The sequence below is a fragment of the Ictidomys tridecemlineatus genome, chromosome 9, assembly GCF_052094955.1.
Source record: "Ictidomys tridecemlineatus isolate mIctTri1 chromosome 9, mIctTri1.hap1, whole genome shotgun sequence".
Lineage (NCBI taxonomy): Eukaryota > Metazoa > Chordata > Mammalia > Rodentia > Sciuridae > Ictidomys > Ictidomys tridecemlineatus.
In genome coordinates, this window is record NC_135485.1 from 90,640,525 (window position 1) to 90,659,817 (window position 19,293).

Here is a 19,293-nt window from a genome sequence, read left to right on the forward strand (position 1 = left end):
GACTGTTTTTCCCTTTCCCTGCTCCTTCTTGAGTACTTTGCCCCCTACATTTGGGGAGAGGGGCTAGAGAGGGAACAGGCGAAGCGTCCAGGGAAGAAGGAAGCGAGGCCCACAGGCGGAGGAGGATCGGCGGACTGTGGGGAGGAGACCCCACACCACCCTTTCTGGTCATCTCCCCTCCCGCCCCGCCCCTGCGCACACTCCCTCGCGGGTGAGCTACTTTGGGACGAGGAAAGTGAGGGCGGCTCTGGGTGACAGCGCCGCGGGGCCAGTCCCAGGGAAGACGCGCGTCTGCTCGCCTCTCGCCAGTCGCGCTCCCAGCCAGGGCACAGCCCGGACCGAGGATGGCATCGACCACCACCTGCACCAGGTTCACCGACGAGTATCAGCTTTTCGAGGAGCTCGGAAAGTAAGCCCTGCATCGCACGTCCCCTTTCCAGCAGAGGGAGGGTCGCTTTGCCCCCGACCCATTCACCTCTGGTGTGGGCAGGGGAGTTCTGGAGACCGGAGGAGAGGGAGGAGGGCCCCTGGTTTGTCTCTCCGGAAAGGTGCTCTTAGGAAAGGGGACTGGGGAGGGTAAGAACCCCCTACTCCGACTGTGGCCCGCTGCCACAATCCTTAGCCCACCTTTTCCCGCTCCCCACCCTCTTGCAGGGAGAGACTTAGTGAATTTACGGTCTCTGCAGTTGTAGCTGTCATCCTCAGAAGTGTGCGTGCGTGCGTGTGTGTGTGTGTGTGTGTGTGTGTGTGTGTGTGTGTGTGCGCGCGCGCGCGCGTGTATGTGTTTGGAGAGGAAGCAAGAACCCATGTAAAATGCAACATATATCACGTTTTCTGTAAATAGAGATGCCTCCTGGTAAGCCCGCTTGTCCGCGGTCTGACCCACGTACGAAAGAGCGCTCACTGCCACAGACAGTACCATATTTATTGATGCCGAAAGTTCAACTTGGCTTGATGTAGAGTCTGTTTCGCATCCAGTAGTTCTGTCCAGGAAAAGGGCCACCCAACAGAACCCAACCCCCTGCCCTATATTCGCTATTATTCTTTGCGCTAGATTACTCGCTTACCATCATTCTTGCTAGGATTTATGTGTGCATCTTTGCATTCTCTGGGAGGATTTATTTATACAGGCAGCGGAAAAGCCCTTTGGAGACTGGGAGAGCGCTTCCCAAGGGTAGCCTAGCGTTGTATAAACGACCTCCTACGCTTAACTGGCAAGAACTACTTGGAAATGTTAAGGAAGAGGACAGAATACCTACTGAGGATCTGTGCAAAGGAACCTAGGGGCAGAGTCATGAATGTTGATTTATGTAGCATCAAACCCAAATCCTTCTCTATCGCTAGTTTCCACTTTTTTGAAAGGTGTGCATTGAGAGGCATTGTTGGATTATACGGTTGAATTGAAGGAAATAAATATTTTTAAATGTCGTCAAAACCACCTTTTTATATTGTCTGCTGTTAAAACATGGAGAATATGTCGGAAGAGCAGCTTAATTCAACCCTCTCCCCTCCCCCAGCCTAAAACAGGACATGGAGAAATCACCATACCAGAATTTGTTAAAGCACATCAGTGTGCTCAAGATTTATATTTTAATGAAAATAATCGCCATATTTACTTACTTGGAGTCACATTCATTTTTTTCCCCTTTTTTTTCCCTACCAAAATAAATAGGCAGCAGATTTTTGCTGCTCTTCCTCAGCTCTGTGCTTAGCAAGGTTTTCTCAGAGCATTTGGTGCTGTGAGTGTGAATTGCAAAATGTTTTCAAATTTCATGTGCAAACAAGAGCGGTCATAATTGGCAGTTCCTTTCATTTTGTTGATTAGTAATGTGTGCTTCCAGCTAAATAAAATTGACTTTATTCGTTAACATTAAGAAGGTGTGGGTTTCCAGGAAGAATTGTTCATTTTCTGAATATTGCTGTGTTACATTGATATTTAATAGTCCACCCAAATCAGTTAAAAATGTCCAAGTTTTGTAAATTTTTAATAGAATGCTAGGTCTGATTATATTGATAACCTGCTAATTATTGGTTTCCAGGGGGGCATTCTCAGTGGTCAGAAGATGTATGAAAATCCCTACTGGACAAGAGTATGCTGCCAAAATTATCAACACCAAAAAGCTTTCTGCTAGGGGTGGGTATTTTCATCCACATATATATGTTTATTTTTGTATATGTCATGCTAATTGTTGATTTTCTTATAAGTAAATATGTCATGTAGTTATAATTGAATTTTAGATGTAGGTATCATATTACATATTGACATTATTCTTTCCTGAATGCCTCTTGGTCTGTACAGATAAATGACCAAATATAATTGTTTTTATTTAATAAATCACTAAAATTCTGTGTTATGAGCAATAACATAAGTAACTATTTTGTAAAGCAAATAAGTGTCAATAAGTTCATTTTACTTTTAACTGTACTGTAAAAGAAGTTTTAGGCTGGGGTTGTGGCTCAGTGGTAGAGCGCTTGCCTAGCATGCAAGAGGCACTGGGTTCCATCCTCAGCACCACATAAAAATAAGATAAAGATACTGTGTCCACCTGAAACTAAAAAATAAATATTAAAAAATTTCTCTGTAATGTTTTGAACAACCAATAAAAAAAAAAAAAAGTTTTAGAGGATCCTGGAATGGAAAAATATGTCTTACAACTGTCATGATTCCTGTTTGCTTTTGAGAGGAAAAATAGGTCATAGCTCAGGTGAATCATATATTTCAATTGTAGTTACACTTGAACTTAATTCATCAAGTTATATTTAACAGTAATGGCTTCAGGAGAAAAAAATTATGATTGTTATATTCTAAGAAGTTCAGCTTGATTTTGATGTCTCTGTGTGTAATTTAGATCTTTATGTGGTCTTCTGACTTAAGGCTTCACATGGGATCATTTAATGTATTCTACACATGCAGTTTACAATCACAGAGATAATTTAATAATCATAAAATAGCGATTGACATAAGCAGAAAACTTGGAGGAATATCACTGCATTCTTTTTATTTTGTTGAACTCTCACAAAAGTACTTATACTGAAATGTTAGGCATTCCAATTGTTGTGGGCACGTGTCTGAGGTATTTCCATGGGAATTTGTGGTTTGATGAAATAAAAATGAAATTAAAATGAACAAAATACTATAGTGTAAGCCCATTTCAGTGTCCTGGTTTATTTTAGGTAATGAGAGAAGAAATTCCATTAGTTTTCCAGTTTTCCTCATTTAACATGGCTTTTCAAAAGTACTTCTTACTGGTGTCCTGGGATCATTGCCTTTATCCAGTGCTTTTTTTTTTTTTTTTTTAATTCATTGCAAATTCTACTTTTAAGACGTACTTTAGATTTAAGTTGGCATTTCAGTTTATTCATTTGAATGGAATTTTGTTGTAATTTCCTTCATCTGATTTTAATATGCATCTGAGGCAGATCTATTGCTAAAGTAACCAGCATCATAGAATCTTGGTATGAAAACTAATGAGAAGCATGTTGTGCTAATTATGTTCTCCCTTCCTTAGTCTCTATTCCATAGTAAGTTAACAATGAAAAAGAAGTTACGAAACTATGAATACCATTTTAGAAAAAAAAAAGAAGAAAAATGAGTAGATTTTGTTCAGTGATTACCTTATTTCTTTTGATGTGTAGGATTATATCATTTTGACAAGTGTGAGGGTATCACTTCTTTTGGAGCCATTATAAAACCTATTCCAAATCTTTTGGTCACTTTAATTTTTTTCTCAAAACAACTTACTCTAGTGCTACACTTTTACTGATTTCCTTGATTAGAGTCATACCTCTTCATCCACACCACTTCATAATTCTACATCAGAATGACAAATACCCTTGTCCATGTTTACATTTGTTTTACTCTGTTCTGCCTCCAATCTATGGAAGATAAATCTTCCCTAGCTTGATTAGCTTGATGGAATTTCTTCTCCCTGCCACTTTGCCAGTGTCTCTCAACTGTTCTCAAACTGTGCTTCACAAAACCACCTGCACCCAAGTCGTCTTGCCCTTTCTAGGTTTAATGACTCCGAGTATTTCACTACATGTTGAAAAAGTAGCTAGGGTGAAGAGTTAGAAGAAATTCTTGTTCTTCCTCTGCATATTTTTTTTTCTGGTAACTTGCCTAAAAATGAACAAGTAAAGAATGTCATTAGCACTGGACCCAAATGGTCAGGATTGAATTCTGATTCCTATCAATACCTACTAACCATGTGATCTTGGGCATTTTGCCCTCTTTTCTCTGAGCTTCAGTTGTTTTGTTTTTTTATCTGTAAAATAGGGTAATAATAAAACTCTTTCTTATAGAGTTTTGCATGCAGCAAATGAATTACTACAGTGTAGAACAATATAGTATCTGCCACGTTATATGTATTTGGTGAATATAACAACTCTAATAAGGTTGTTATAATGATCAAATTAGATTATTTATGAAAGAATTGGAACATTATAATTATAGTGGTGGATTTGATTTAGCTGTGAGAGCCCAATTTGAATCTTGGCTCTGTCTGTTGCTTGGTATGTAACTTTGGTTCAATCACTTACCTTTTTCCATCTCTGGTTCTTTTTTCAGTAAAGTAGGAAAACATAATCAAGGGATTTTTTTTTTTTTTTTGGTACCGGAGATTGAACTCAGGGACACTTGACCACGGAGCCACATTCCCAGCCCTATCTTGTATTTTTTATTTAGAGAAAGGATCTCAATGAGTTGTTTAGCACCTCTCTGTTACTGAGGCTTCCTTTGAACTTGAGAACCTCCTGCCTCAGCCTCCTGAGTTGCTGGGATTACAGGCATGCGCCACTGCGCCCAGCTTCATGGGGTGTTTTGAGCATTCAGTGAATTTTGTGAGGATTACTTCTTCAATTGCACAGTGCTGTGTCATTTTTACCTATTACAATTCTGTAAAAATTGTGGTACTTTTTCTATAAAATGCTCAACAACTTTATTTGGGGTCACCACACAATTAGAGCTGGTTATAGAATATTGTACTTTGTAATGTAGACAATCTAACCCCCCAGATTAAATTATAAAATTTTAAAGAAAAATATCATTCTTTAGATTTTTTGAAAAAATATTCAAAACATGCAACTAGAGAACAAAGAAGAGACCAAGTACAAAGTGACTGAAATAAAATGTGGTTATTAAATGATCTGTAAAAGAGTTAAGTATTTAGTTTACCCCTAAGAACAAGCAAAGATTGAGCATAAGGAAATCTGTAAATTGATGTATTGGGAGCACATGCTTTAAAATACATATTTTTTCTAATCCTATTCCCTTCAGAGAATATATGACCCACAAAGAGTCCGCAGAAAAATTTTTAAAATTACAAATACATTCAAAGTCAATTGTAGAATGAAGTGTGAAAATAGTATGGCTATTTTTTCTAAGGTACTGATTTGAGAGAGGTACACTGGCAAGTTTTATGGAACATGGAATTTTTTTGGTGCTATATTTTGTTTGCATTAGTAGAAATTCCATGCTTTTATAAATTCAAACCTTAGTCCTATTTATTTTAAAGGCCAGGCAGGTTTTCTATCTCAACTGATGTTCTTTAGATGTAACATTATAATTAAAAAAGAAAGGGCCATTTGTCAATAAACCTAAGACTATGAGAGAATTGAAAAAATTTGGCTACATTCCTGCACAAATTTGCACATCCAACTTTGCTGTCACCCAGCATTTTTCTGTGCCTAGGTTTTAATGGATCTCTAGCAAACAGTTTCAGTTGCATTTCCTCTCAGCTGTTAGTCACACACACCATATTTGGGAGACTCAGTGTCTGTTGAAGAATTTCTTTCCTTTTGCATGGGCATGCACATGCATAGAACATCCATTATTAGTATTATTAAGCAAGTAGGTTAACTAGGCTTATGATTTTAACTTGGCCTCTTTTTTAAAAAAAAATAGTGTAGAAATATCTTAAACATCTGATATTTTATATGTAAATTCTGTCTTCTCAAAAGTTTTTTTTTCCCCCCCGGGGACAGAGGAAAGCAGAGGGCACTGCTCTTAGTAAATGGTGAATAGCAATAGAATTTTCCCCATAAGAATTAGAAATTATATAATTTTGATTCCAGCAGTTTAAGTGAGTGCTTAATAAATGCTAATTTGCTTTGCTGTTTTGATATTCTATTTGCACGTGTTCAGAGTGATAAGCTGTTTTCATATTCCATAAAGTCCATGGAGGATTGTGATTGCCATTTAGACTCCAGTTGATTGATTGGTTCTGATGACGGTTGTCTTTAGAAATATTCTATGTGACATTTTATTTAACTTCTATTTATTTTGCATTTTCATAGTGACTACTTGACATTAATCTTCCATTGTATTTCACGATCCTCAGAAACCACTTATTACATAGTCTTAATATGCCACAGGTTACTGGTTTTATAAAATATAATGAATTAAACATAAGCTTGAAATAATGTATGCTATTACAAATATATTTTATCTCTACCCAGTTGCTAAAGTTAAAAAGGAGTTTTATATTTCTATAAAACTTCATAATGCAGTTAAATAATTTCATTTTTTTCTTTTATTAGTCCTAATAATTTCTAAATTGGTGACAATAGTAGAACATGATGAATCAGAACTATAAAACTACTTGACCATGTACACAAAATTAGTGTTGTGCATGTGTATATGTACATATCCCTAAGTAATATTTTTTGATTTTTTTATATTTATTTTTTAGTTGTAGGTGGACACAGTGTCTTTATTTCATTTTTATGTGGTGCTGAGGATGGAGCCCAGTGCCCTACTCACGCTAGGCGAGCACTTTACCACTAAGCCACAACTCAAGCTCGTTTTTTTTTTTTTTTTTGGTGTTTTAATAGGGATGTCAAAATCTAACTCAGGCTGCTTTTTTGTTTGTTTGTTTGTTAATCCAGGCAATCAAGAACTTACTATACTATCTCAACTTTGTGGTTACTTATCTTGAATTGGAAATAAAATTGAGACTATATAGATGATTCAAGTTGCTCTGATTATACATTATTGATTTGGCAATTTGGAACTAATTGGAGAAATCAATATTTGAAGGTTTCTTGACTAGAATGTTTTCAGAAAAGGTTAAGTCTTTTATTTTTATACAAGTCACCATAACTCTTCACTTTTTGGGCCTAGAAGTGGCTTGTTTTATTCTAATTTTGTTTCCTTTGGTTATGTTTAGTTATACTGTGTTCTTACATAGGCCTTGATATTGGACATTTATTTTTTTCTTTTGGTGAATGAGAATATTGGTATTCAAAACCGGTCTGAAGATAAAAATAATAAGAATGTATACCCACGTTTCCAGGAAATATTAGAAATCCTTTCTTGATTCAAACATCATTAAATAAGGTAAACTTAACGTCAGGTTCCTAACTATGATATCAATAACTGGTGTCCACCTTTGCCAGACTGCTGATATAAGAGCAGACCCTCTAAGAACTTTGATTATTAGTACAATTAGATTAGTACTTTTCACTTCCATTGACATATTGAATCAACTTAATGTAAAAATTAAAATTTAGTAGTATATCACCTTTTTGGGGTCTTTTAATGTTATTATCTTGAATTCTAGAAATCAAGTACTGGGATTTTCTTTGGCATTTAACTTATTTTGTTAACTAGATTTTAACTTATTTTCAAAAGTCTTTTTTTTTGAGCTGAAATCCAAGGCTCATAGTACCACTAGGGATGGGTTGATATATTTCTCTCTACGCTGTCTCTCCCCATTTATTAGGGTATGCTGTGTTATACAATGTTTTTATATATTACTGGCAATTAATTGAAGGTTGTTTACCTACGGAAATATGTGAAAGATTTTTAGTTACTCATTATGTGTGTGTGTGCATTAAAGATTTTAAGTTACAGTAATAGCACTTAGTATTAGCAATATCTTAACTGTAAAACATTTTTATAATGGTAACTTATAGTTCACATCACTTTATAGGTTATTAAGTACAGTCACATATTACTTATTTTATGTGTTTATTGAATAAATATTGAACTGTTATAATAGGAGAGTCTTAGGAAAATAAAGATTATACAAACAAACATGTGAGAAGACAAATTGAGTTACAAGTATAGCATGAATAAAGTACTGTGACTTTTCAGCGGAAAAGATTATTTCTGCCTAGGAAAAAAATTAAAAAGGCTTTCATATGTACAGATTTAAAGAAATGTTAAAAGGCACAACAAAGGTAAGACTCAAGTGCTTCACCCTGCAACACAAAGAAGATTAAATTGTCAGGTGCAGTGGCACCCACCTGTAATTCCAGTGACTTGGAATGCTGAGGCAGGAGGATCGTTAGTTTAAACCCAGCTTCAGCAACTTAATGAGACCCTAAGCAACTCAGGAACACCTTGTCTCTATTAATAATAATAATGATAAAAAATACACACACACACATACACACATGCACATATATATATATACATATGTATATATATCTCAGAGGGCTAGGGGCATGGCTTGGTGGTTAAGCATGCCTGGGTACAATCCCTGGTACAAAAATAAAAATGGCTAAGTAAACAACTTGGAGAAATTGTTCAAAATGACTTATTGGATTTTAATGAAAATGACATTTTATTCATAATGGTAAAAATATTGCAATTATCAACATGCAATTTTTATAATATATTAATTAATTAACTAATTAATTAATTTTGCTGTGTAGGGGATCAAACCCAGGAACTTGCAGGTGGTAGGCAAGTGCTCTGCCACTGAGCTACACCCTAGCACCTTAGAATAAAATTATTTTAAGTGAAGTAGGGCATTTCTTAAGATGAAAGAAGTCCTTTGATTACAGTTAAGATGTACAGAACAACATTTCTTAAAATGAAATCATAGACCTTCATCTGCTATAACTTCTTACTTCAGGACTGGGAAACTGGTAGGTTTCAAGAGGAGAGGGATTTGTATGTTGTTTATAAATCTCTTAACTATCATAGTAATTATACACACTTACAGAACAATAACATCATTGATTTTTATTTATTTTTTAGTCACACGACTCATCTGGGACTACATTCTCCTTAGAACTTAATTATCTTCCAAATCAATAATGCCACCATCATCAATAATAATTTAGAAAAATAGAAGTGGTGATAGTCATTATATAAAACATGCCTTCTAAGTGACATCAGGTGTATATTTACAAGAGACTGTTTTAATTTATTTGCACATTGCATCCTCTCAGATTAAGAATATTACCTCAATTTTAAAAAGAGGAAACTGAGGCTCTTATACAAGGCCTCAAAATTAGTTAAGTAATAGCGTCTGAATTTCAATCCATTTTTTTTCTAGTCACAAAGACTGCCCATTTCCATGATCACATCCCATAAATTGTTATTATATAGAACTTAACCTTTATGTATTTACCTGTGTGTTCTTGACTGATCTCACTAGGCCACAGAGTCCTTCATAAAAAAGACTATGTCTTATACTCATACATTTCCATTATAAGGAGGGAATTGAGAATCACTTCTTCTTTTTTCTCTCTCTCTTTCTTTTTTTTGTTTTGGTTTTAGGGATTGAACTCGGGGGCACTCAAGACTAAGCCACATCCCCAACCCTATTTTATATTTTATTTAGAGACAGGGTCTCACTGAGTTGCTTAGTGCCTTTCTTTTGCTGAGACTTTGAACTTGCGATTCTCATGTCTCAGCCTGGAATTGAATATTACTTCTACAAAACACATGTAACATAAGATCAGATTGAGGCTTCAGACAGCCTCCACATGTATATTCTAGAAGGAAAATAATGAAATATGTTATCAGAATGGTAGAAAGATGATTGCAGAAGAGTTAAGTGTTTTGGTAAACTCACCTCATTAATGGATCAAAATTATCTCACTACACAATAAGTTTCTAGCATTATTTTTCAATGATTTACTTGCCACTACTTCTGAAAAACTTGGCCCTTTAACCAAAGCCCAGAGAAACCTACTCAGAAAGCCATTCTGTTCCTTTCACTTATCCTGTTTAACTAGTGAACAGAAGATAATTTTTTGTTGTTTCATGAACAACAGTATTGAATATGTCAAATTCATACCAAAAATGTAGCAACAGAGAGAAAAAACCCAAATTATCAGGTTTCATATATATTGGAAGAATAACTCCTAGGTATCACAAGTAGTACAAAGGTACACAAATGAAATATTGTGATATAATATTCATGTACGCTTACGTGTTCTGCCTAAGGTGCTTTACTTTTTTGATTGACAATATAGGGATTTTGAAACTTTTATTACATAAAATTCGATATATGTAATTATGTATACATTTAATTTTAAAATAATAAGCAAACAGTAAACATTCACTCAACTAGGATGTTTTCTCTTACTTTTGAAGCTGCCTGTGTTCTCCTTGCTGATTCCCAACCCTTATCTCCTTCTAAGAGTTAATCACCATCCCTGTTTTCGTTTCTCCCTCCATTTCTCCATACCCTGGAGTTTTAAAATTAATTGGCAGATCTTAGTTGATCAAAGGAAAATCTGTACACTCCTTATCTAGATAAACTTTGTTTTATTGTGTGTATAAACTCATGGAATAAAATGCATTACTTCTAATGTATTATTATATCATTTTGCCTTCTCCCTTAAGGTCAAGGCAAAGCATAAATTTGGGATTTTTTAAATAACAAGAAACTATTTTCTTCTGATGCCTTTTTGAAGAAATTGAGTTAATGATGGGTACATATACATTGAGATACACTAAAAATAAACTTAAGTAAAACTAACTTGTTAAATGTAAATATCATAAGTAAAATTTTATCAAATTTTATCTTATAAAGAAGTTACGGAGAGTTGGGAGATGCAACATTATGCCATTAGTGTTTAAATTATAGTCTATACTTTGATGAGGAAATGATATTTCTGTGATATCTGGAGTCAGCCTTCTGGTAACGTATATTCATTAGTAATACAGCTTCAAACCCTGCATGTCCCAAATGGACTCACAGACTTTTTCCTTCTGTGAATGGTGTCATAATTTTTTCAGACTTTCAAGAAGGCACATTTGGGTTTTTTCCCCCCTCTCTTTGTTTTTTACCATTCATCCCATTCCTTTCCTGCTTCAACTTTTTAAAATAGTTTCCTAAACAGGATGACAGTTGTCACATTTTTTATACGTTTTTCAAGTTCACCTTTCAGCAGCACCCTGCTTGGCATCTTGATAAGTTCTAGGAATACAGAGGTGAAAGACAGTGATTCCATCTTCAAGTATTTCCTGGATTCTGTCTTCAAGTATTTAAGAGTGGAAGTCAGCCTGGCAAATACTGTAGAGCTTGTCAGGATTGTAATGGAGGTATGCCCCAGGCCTTCTGAGAGCATGTAGGTATGGGCTCAGGGAGATTGTATTACAGGGATTTCCTGGAAAGACTGATATATGAGGTTGTGTTGTAAATAAGCTAAGTGAGAAGGGAGCAGTGGTTGTCTAGGCAAAGTAGACAGCATATTCAGAAGGGAGAAAGTTCCTGTTCTAGCTTCCCAGTGGAATGTGAGTACACCTAGTAGTGTTATGGAGCCATCTATAACTTCCTCTCCTAGTCTTCCTATCTCCAGCCAGAAGTGACTTTTTTTTTTTAATCCTTTACCTTCTAAATAACTCTTACAGTTTATGGAGCTATCACATTTCTCCTTCTATGTTACAATTAATTATATATGTTGTAACTTTTAATTATATAAGATATATGTGGACATTCTTCCCCCACCCCTCTTTTTTTCTGTGGTATTGGTAATGGTAATAGGCCCCAGGAACCCAGGGGTGCTGAGTGCTCTATCACTTGAGATACACAACCTTAGCCCTTTTTATTTTTATTTTTTAATTTATTTTGAGACAGGATTTTGCTAGGTCGCCCAGGCTGGCCTCAAACTTCCAATCCTCCTGCTTCAACCCTTCAGTCACTAGGATTATGGGCATGTGCCATTAAGCTCAGCTTATAGACACTTCTTAACGTATCTTTTACTCTGCTTGGCACGGTAATTATAATATTTCAAATACTTGCACGTTTTAAATGAGTGGACAAGTGAATGAGTGAATGAATTCAAAGATGTTGTCTCTTGAAATAAACATTTCCCCAAAAGAGACTTATGACAAGTAAAGTAAATGAAAATTGAGCTTAGGCTTTATGTCAGACAGCATATATTAGCTTCATCAATTAATTTCTAATTTATATACTCTTTTGTAATTTCCCTAATGACAATTCCTGCTTTGTTGGAAAGAGTTTTGTATAATTCAGTAATTTTTTGAGCAGCTACTTTTAAGCTCTCATTGCTGTGTTTTTCTCTTTTGACATATTATAAAGTGGCTTATTAATGAGGGATAATATTTTTGTGGTCTTTGTGTCTGTCAGCACCATTTCAGTAATGCCAGGCTCGTGTCATCATTACATTATTTAACAATGTATTACTCCTTAAATTTTTTGATCTCTTCTACAGAGGTAAGTGGTTATCTAATTTTTCATTTATCTTTTGTCAAAGCTCATTTTATAAAGTGTTTTGGTGATCCTTTACAAAGTTTTGAGTGCATAAATCATGGATGCTGTTTGCTTAGTGTTTATTTGATTTTTTTTTTTTAAAGCAGTTGGTGGGAAACTGTTAACTATTTATCTGTCAATTCAGAAATTTGGTAAAAGGAAAATGTACTTGTTTCACTATCAAAGGCCCTTAAAACAGAATGCTTGTTGAATAGCACTTATTTGTGTTCCCTCCTCAAGGGAACTTTTGTTGCGTGATGTGTTGCAAGATGTGGAGAATTTTATACACACACACACACACACACACACACACATACATATACATACATATACATATATAAGTTAGAGATATATTTCTAATATAATAGAAATTGCATATTCTAATAGATATTATGTAATAGAAAACATGTTCTTTTCATAAAAACATCTCAATCATATTTTTAGACGGTGATTTAATGGCTATAAGCATAGTAGCAAAAGTAATTTGGAAAATTAGTTCAGGTGAATATTTGGGTCACTTTGTGGAAAATTTATCCATGATGAATCTCTTATTATTTTAATAAGCTGAATTTTACATGCTTTTATTTTAAAACCTGTATAACAATATTTGTTAGGTTCAGAGAGAATGATAAACTTTGGACATACCTCTGAAGTACATACTTATTACCAATTTGTATAAGTACATTTAAAATTAATTATATGATAAAATAGAATTTGGGAAAATATATAAAAATAGAAAAGGCAACTATCATAGTCTAGTTCAGTTTCCTCAAGCAAGCACTGTTGATACTTTCTTTTTTAATTTGTTCATGTACTAGACTAAAATGCACAACTTTTTGCCCTGCTTTTTTATTTAAAATTATTACATTTTCTTACGACAAATCATTCCATTTATTTATTTATTTATTTGGTACTGGGGATTAAAACCAGGGGTGCTTAGCCACTGAGCCACATCTCAAGTCCTTTTTATTTTTATTTTTTATTTTGAAAAAGGGTCTTGCTAATGTGCTTAGGGCCTTGCTATGTTGATGAGGTTGGCCTTGAACTTGTGATCCTTCTACCTCAGAATTCCAAGTCTCTGGATCCTTTAAGTTATTAATAACTCTGTTGTGCTTTACTGAGAACACCAACTAATTATTTTAGTATTGCTAGATTTAAAAAAAATTTTTTTTGCTCTTTGTTATGATAACTGACATGATTTTAAAAATTGTTTTGTGAAACTCTTTATACTTTTTATTCTTTTCTTAGGAAATATTCATAGAGGAGAATTAAAGAGTTCCAGGATTAAGTATTATCAAAATTCTTGGTAAATATTGTCCAATTGCTATCTACTTTTGTATATTTTCACCAAGGACATTGAAGTATAGTACAATACTGAAATTGAATTTTGAGGAATTAGTTTTTAAATTTTAATTTCCATTAAATAAAAACTGTGTACTCACCATGTCCTAGTCTCTCTGCTAGGTACTGGATAAATAAAGCCACAAAGATAAGGTCCTTCCTCTCAAGGTAAACCGATGTGCAGTCAGCTAAATTACCGTACAGGTTGATAAGTGTCACAATAAAAGGTATACTGAGTTCTGAGGTATAAGGAGATAACTGTTGAGTTGATAAAAGGTCAGGGACACTTCTTCAAGGAACTGATATCTGCACTAGGTTTTGAAAATATTCAGTTTTTAATTTAGAGAGAGATAAAAAAACAAATTAATAACTTATTATGAAAAAATATTCACGAGAAGTGAGCAAATTGGAAAGTGCCACTGAAGTGAATTAGATAGAAACACTTTCTAGCCCTTGGTGATCCACTTACCAGGTGTAGTTTCATGGAAGCATGCAAGAACTGATGAAAAGAAATGGATTTTTTTTTTCTTTCATGGAATCATTAAGTGTGGCAAGATTTGTTGGTATTTGTAAGGAGAATTCTGGGATTTTATATCACTGAGTAATTTAGGGATGATCAGCTGATAAAAGAGGACTAAATTCTTTTCAACCTCTCATTTTGTTTTATTTAGCCTCAGAACAAAATTTTTTAAAAAGTAAGAATGACTAAATGGAAAATAAAAGAATAACAGTTAATTAAAGTAACCAATATTATAAATGTGCACTAGAAAATCAGATTTGCATTTATAAAACAAAAAGCTAGTCACTGATGTTGCAATATTGATTTGATGGCTATTTAAAAAATGTGTTTTTAGACTTTTTAAATAAAATAAGATGTCTAAAAATGATACTGACAAGCAGGGCATGGTGGCACACTCCTGTAATACCAGCGACAGGCTGAGACATGAGGATTGCGAGTTAAAGCCAGCCTCAGCAAAAGTGAGGCGCTAAGCAACTCGTTGAGACCCTATCTCTAAATAAAAATACAATTCCTGGTACCAAAACTAAAAATAAGAAAAAGTGAACACTGGAAACATTGAGGAAAAAAAAATGATACTGGCCTTCATGTGTCTAGAATAGTGCCTGATTACTCTTCACAGATATTTATTGAATAGATGGAGGAATAAATTATTGCTAAGCTGTATTATCTTATGATTCATCAGTACACATTTAGGGACCCAGAACTTTTAGCATTTACCAAAATGTTGCCTCTCTCTTTTACTTTTTTTTAAAAGAAAAGCTAACAGTTACACTGTCAGAGTAATTCAATAATTTTTAAGTTAGTACAACTTTGTTGTTGGAAAAAAGTCACTTCTTTATTCACATCACTTAAATAATGTAAAAATCTTTTATTCACTTAGCAGATAACTTTGATTTAAATAGTATTTTAAAAAAGATAATATTTATAATATTGGTTACTTTTCCCTCTAGTGAGGCTAAACAATGCATTTTTTGGTCATTTTTAAAATGATCTTAGTAGCAATAAAAAATTAGGATGAAAGATCTCCCATTTTTATTAGCATTAAACTTGCATATTTGTAGTTTAAAGGAAAAAAGATCATTACTCTTTGTAAATCTATAATTTGGAGTCAAATTAAAAAAAAATTAAAGTGGAAGTAGGAGCTTTGGGAGCAGAGCAGAAAGTCTTTTATTACCTTAAAAAACAGAGACTCAAAATTGGTATAGTTATTAGAAAGTAAGTTGGGAAAATTCTAATTCCTGACCACAAGGAGAATTTGAGGGTCAAGGTGTACTCCAGTTTTCTGAATGTAGATTTCTTGATATCTTACCATTTTTCATTCTAATAGAATTAAAGAGGAAGAAAATGCTGTCAAGGAGAACAGTTTGCCTCCTGTACATAGGATTGACACCTACTTTTCTTGAATTCTGGAAATTTTGGAAAAAAGCTTTCTTTGGGTTAATTTTGCCCCTTTCTACCTATGCATTCGTACAATCAAGAAAATACAAACCAAAATTTAATTGGTAGCCTTATTTAAGTTTGTTTGAAAGAAGAAAATCCGCATTCCTTATACTAGCATAGAACCAGTTACTGGGTTACCTCTGGCACTATGTCTTCCACTTAGTGTTAATAATCATAATGTGTATAATCTGCCAGTGACAAAATAAAAAGATAGCACTAAGACATGAATAGGGATGGCTGAAGGATCACTGAAATAGTTTATCTTTTTAAAAATAATAATGGTTTTTAAATGGAATTAATACTTGTTGACCTTTTACTAACTAAAAAAAATTATTATAGGTAGGAAACTTTTTAAGGTATGTTTTGAGATAATCCAAACCAAATGAACCTAAATTTAGAAACACCAGTGTTAGAAATATACAGTGAGCACATACAAGGTCAGTTTTATAAATAGCCCTTAGCTTCCAGAGTATAATTTCTCCTCCACCCGGCATGTGAATGATTTATTCACAATGTCTATAATAAGCTTAGTGGAAAAAAGGGATGGAGGAAGTGAGAAATAAGTCTTCGAGAAATTCCTGTGGCTCACACTACTGCTTATTTAGCATCTTTCATTCAAAAATCTTAAGAGATTCCCCAGTTGAGTTCCACAGTACTTCTGGAGCGTGGGTGAGGGACACTCAGGGATTCCTGTGCCTGCTGCCGTACAGCCTGACATCCCCGGGAAGCATGTTGCAGCTGTTCCATAGAGCATGTCCCATTCCTTCCTGTGCCCAGAAACAGAGGAGACACATTACCCAGCCAAGGACACGGCACAGGGATTAAGGGAACAGGAGTGAATCACCTGGAACTAGAATTTGTCTAGGCTTGTGGGTCAGTAACTGTATTGCTATAAAAATGTTCTTCTTTATATTCTTCTTTTTGCCAAGAAAATAAACTCTGCCTATTATGTACTTATGAGAGCTTAACATTTAATAGTGAGGAATATGATATCTTTTATCTATTATTGATGAGAAAAGAAAGCAGGGTTAGCATCTTATCTAAAAGATATCAAAAAGAGAACCATTTGCATCATTTCTTTTTAAAAAATATATTTTTTTAGTTGTAAATGGACCTTTATTTTATTTGGTTATTTATTTATTTATATGTGGGGCTGAGGACTGAAACCAGAGCCTTACACATGCCAGACAAGTGCTCTACCTCTGAGCTACAACCCCAGCCCACATTATTTCTTTTATATATATATTTTTAGTTGTAGGTAGACACAATACCTTTATTTTATTTATTTATTTTTTATGTGGTACTGAGGATTTAACCCAGTACCTCCCATGTGCTAGGCAAGTGCTCTACCACTGTGAAACAACCCCAGCCTCATTTGCATTATGTCTATAAAAAGCAACCTGTGAGCCTGGTGCAGTGTCTCACACTTATAATTCCAGCTACTTGGGAGGCTGAGGCAGGAGGACTGCAATTTCAAGGTCAGCCTGGGTAACTTAGGAAGACCCTGTCTCAAAAATAAAAAGAGATTAGGGGAACAGTTTAGTATAGCTCAGTGGTAGAAGGGTTGCCTAGCACAGGTGAAGTTCTAGGTTCAATTTCTAGTACCATACAAAACCAACAGAAGAAAAGCAAGATGTTTTTTTATGAAGATAATAAGGTTTTTGGCAAATAGTTGACACACGTAAGTAATCTTAGAGGAGATAAAGATGAGTACCAGAACAAAGTAATGTGATAATTCAGTGTACATGCCGATGACAGTTTTGGAAACAAGGAAAGTAATACTGAGAAAGAAGAAGCTAAGATGGATGGACAGAGGAAAGAAAAATAAAGTCACCTGGGTGCAGGAAAGCACACAGTGTTCAGAGACAGACCAAAAATGTCCTTTTGGGCAAATGATAGAGAATTTTTATGGAAAATGAGGAAAGAAAGACTAATACCAGGTATAGATTTTTGCCAAGGTGAGAATGGTGTCTTAAATATATTGGAGGCACATTAAAGAGGACTTCTAAGTCGTTGCTTGGCAGGAGTGAATAAATTGGATGGATTGGCATAAAGGATGAGGGACATTGAGATTCTGACATCTTAAGGTAGTGAGGGTTCAAGGTTGAGTCGTGGAGAATTATAATTTTAAAATAGTAAATTGAGAGGTGAGAATTGAGCTGATTTGGGTGAGAGAAAATGAAATGTGTTTGAAGTACAAGCAGTATATTCAGGTTGAAATATCTAAAAGAGCTTTGAAATTAGGTGCAGTCCTTGAGATAGGGCCTCAAAAGATGGTACAATGTGTGGCCCAGGTTACCAGCATCAGCTCTGAAGTGAGATTGCCAGGGTTCAAGAACTGGCTTGAGCACTTCCTAGTCCTTGTGATTTCAAGCAAACTTCCTAACCTCTCCAAGTCTTGGTTTCCATACTTATAAAAGTGTAGTAGTCATTTTAGCAACTGTTTTTTGTGGTTCGTTTACATGGAGATGGTAGTGAAAGTGGTGCTGGTGAATAAGATCCCAGTGGAGAATGGGAAGGAAAAGAGGGTTGAAGAGGGTGGTGCAGAGAAATGCAGCGACTAATGGGTAAAAGGAGAAAGTAAGGTCAAATTAAAAGAAATGGAAGGGTATATATCAGGAAGGTAGGAGGAAAGTAGGATATCACAGCACTTTGAACTGTGAAGGAGGTAATTTTCACAAAGGAGCGGGTGGCAGAGTAACATTCATTGTTGTAGATAGGTAGAGAGAAACGAAGGTCGATATTCAGGAGTTTCTAGGACAGAGTCATGAGACCAGTAATCTACTCTTTATCTTCACAACCTTGGAACCTAGCACATTGCATAAAATGTAATAATGTGTTTAATAAATGTTTGTTGAATGGATGGAGAATAAATGACTATTTCTTGGGATTAAGGAAAAAAATGCACATAACCTGCAAAAGCTTGTAGGAGATAGACATATAATATGAGAATAACATCAGAGATTATTCCAATCAAGGAAGTTAACCAGGATAAATAAAACTGAAGTTTATTTGGAGAAAAGGAAAAAGAATAAGTAAGGAAAATACACATAATTTGAGAAAGAGTGTAAAATATTTTGGGGCAGAGTCCTAGAAGAGATAGGGCATGAATGGAAGTGTAAGAACAGTTTGGGAAAAACATTCTATTTCTCCAGGGACAGCAGGATGGTGAGAAGATGCTGCATGTACTGAGAGATTTCCATGTGGAGCAGAGAACAGTAACAGCTGAAAATAGGACAAGTGGAAGTGATGTTGACAGTTTTGAGATTTGGTATGGTCTTTGGGGATTGTAGAAAGGAGCCAACCAAAGGCATTATGCAGTGGTGTTAACCTGAATGATTTGCAGGCACAGCTAACAGGACCTTGAATTTGGAGCTGAAGTGTCCAGAGAGGGCTCTTGCCACAATGTGGCAAGGTAACTGTAGGGAATCTGGCATTTTAAAAATATTTCAGGAGAAAGAGACTTCTCTTTTTGTTTTTTGCCCTTACATTATTTCCCCTCAGTTCATAAATCTAATAAGTGAGAATAAAGCA

The 19,293-nt window shown here is 35.0% G+C and overlaps 1 protein-coding gene across 26 annotated transcripts in view; it reads left to right on the forward strand.

The window, feature by feature from the left end:
• The first annotated feature begins 277 nt into the window (after positions 1-277).
• The window catches only part of Camk2d (calcium/calmodulin dependent protein kinase II delta), a 301,168-nt gene continuing 282,152 nt past the window's right edge, over positions 278-19,293 (forward strand). For all 26 annotated transcript variants that reach the window (XM_078021724.1, XM_078021735.1, XM_078021731.1 and 23 more), the window contains exons 1-2: positions 278-409; positions 2,040-2,134. In XM_078021724.1, the coding sequence (XP_077877850.1) occupies positions 345-409; positions 2,040-2,134 (160 nt within the window). In that variant the 5' untranslated portion in view covers positions 278-344. The remainder of the gene's footprint in view (positions 410-2,039; positions 2,135-19,293) is intronic.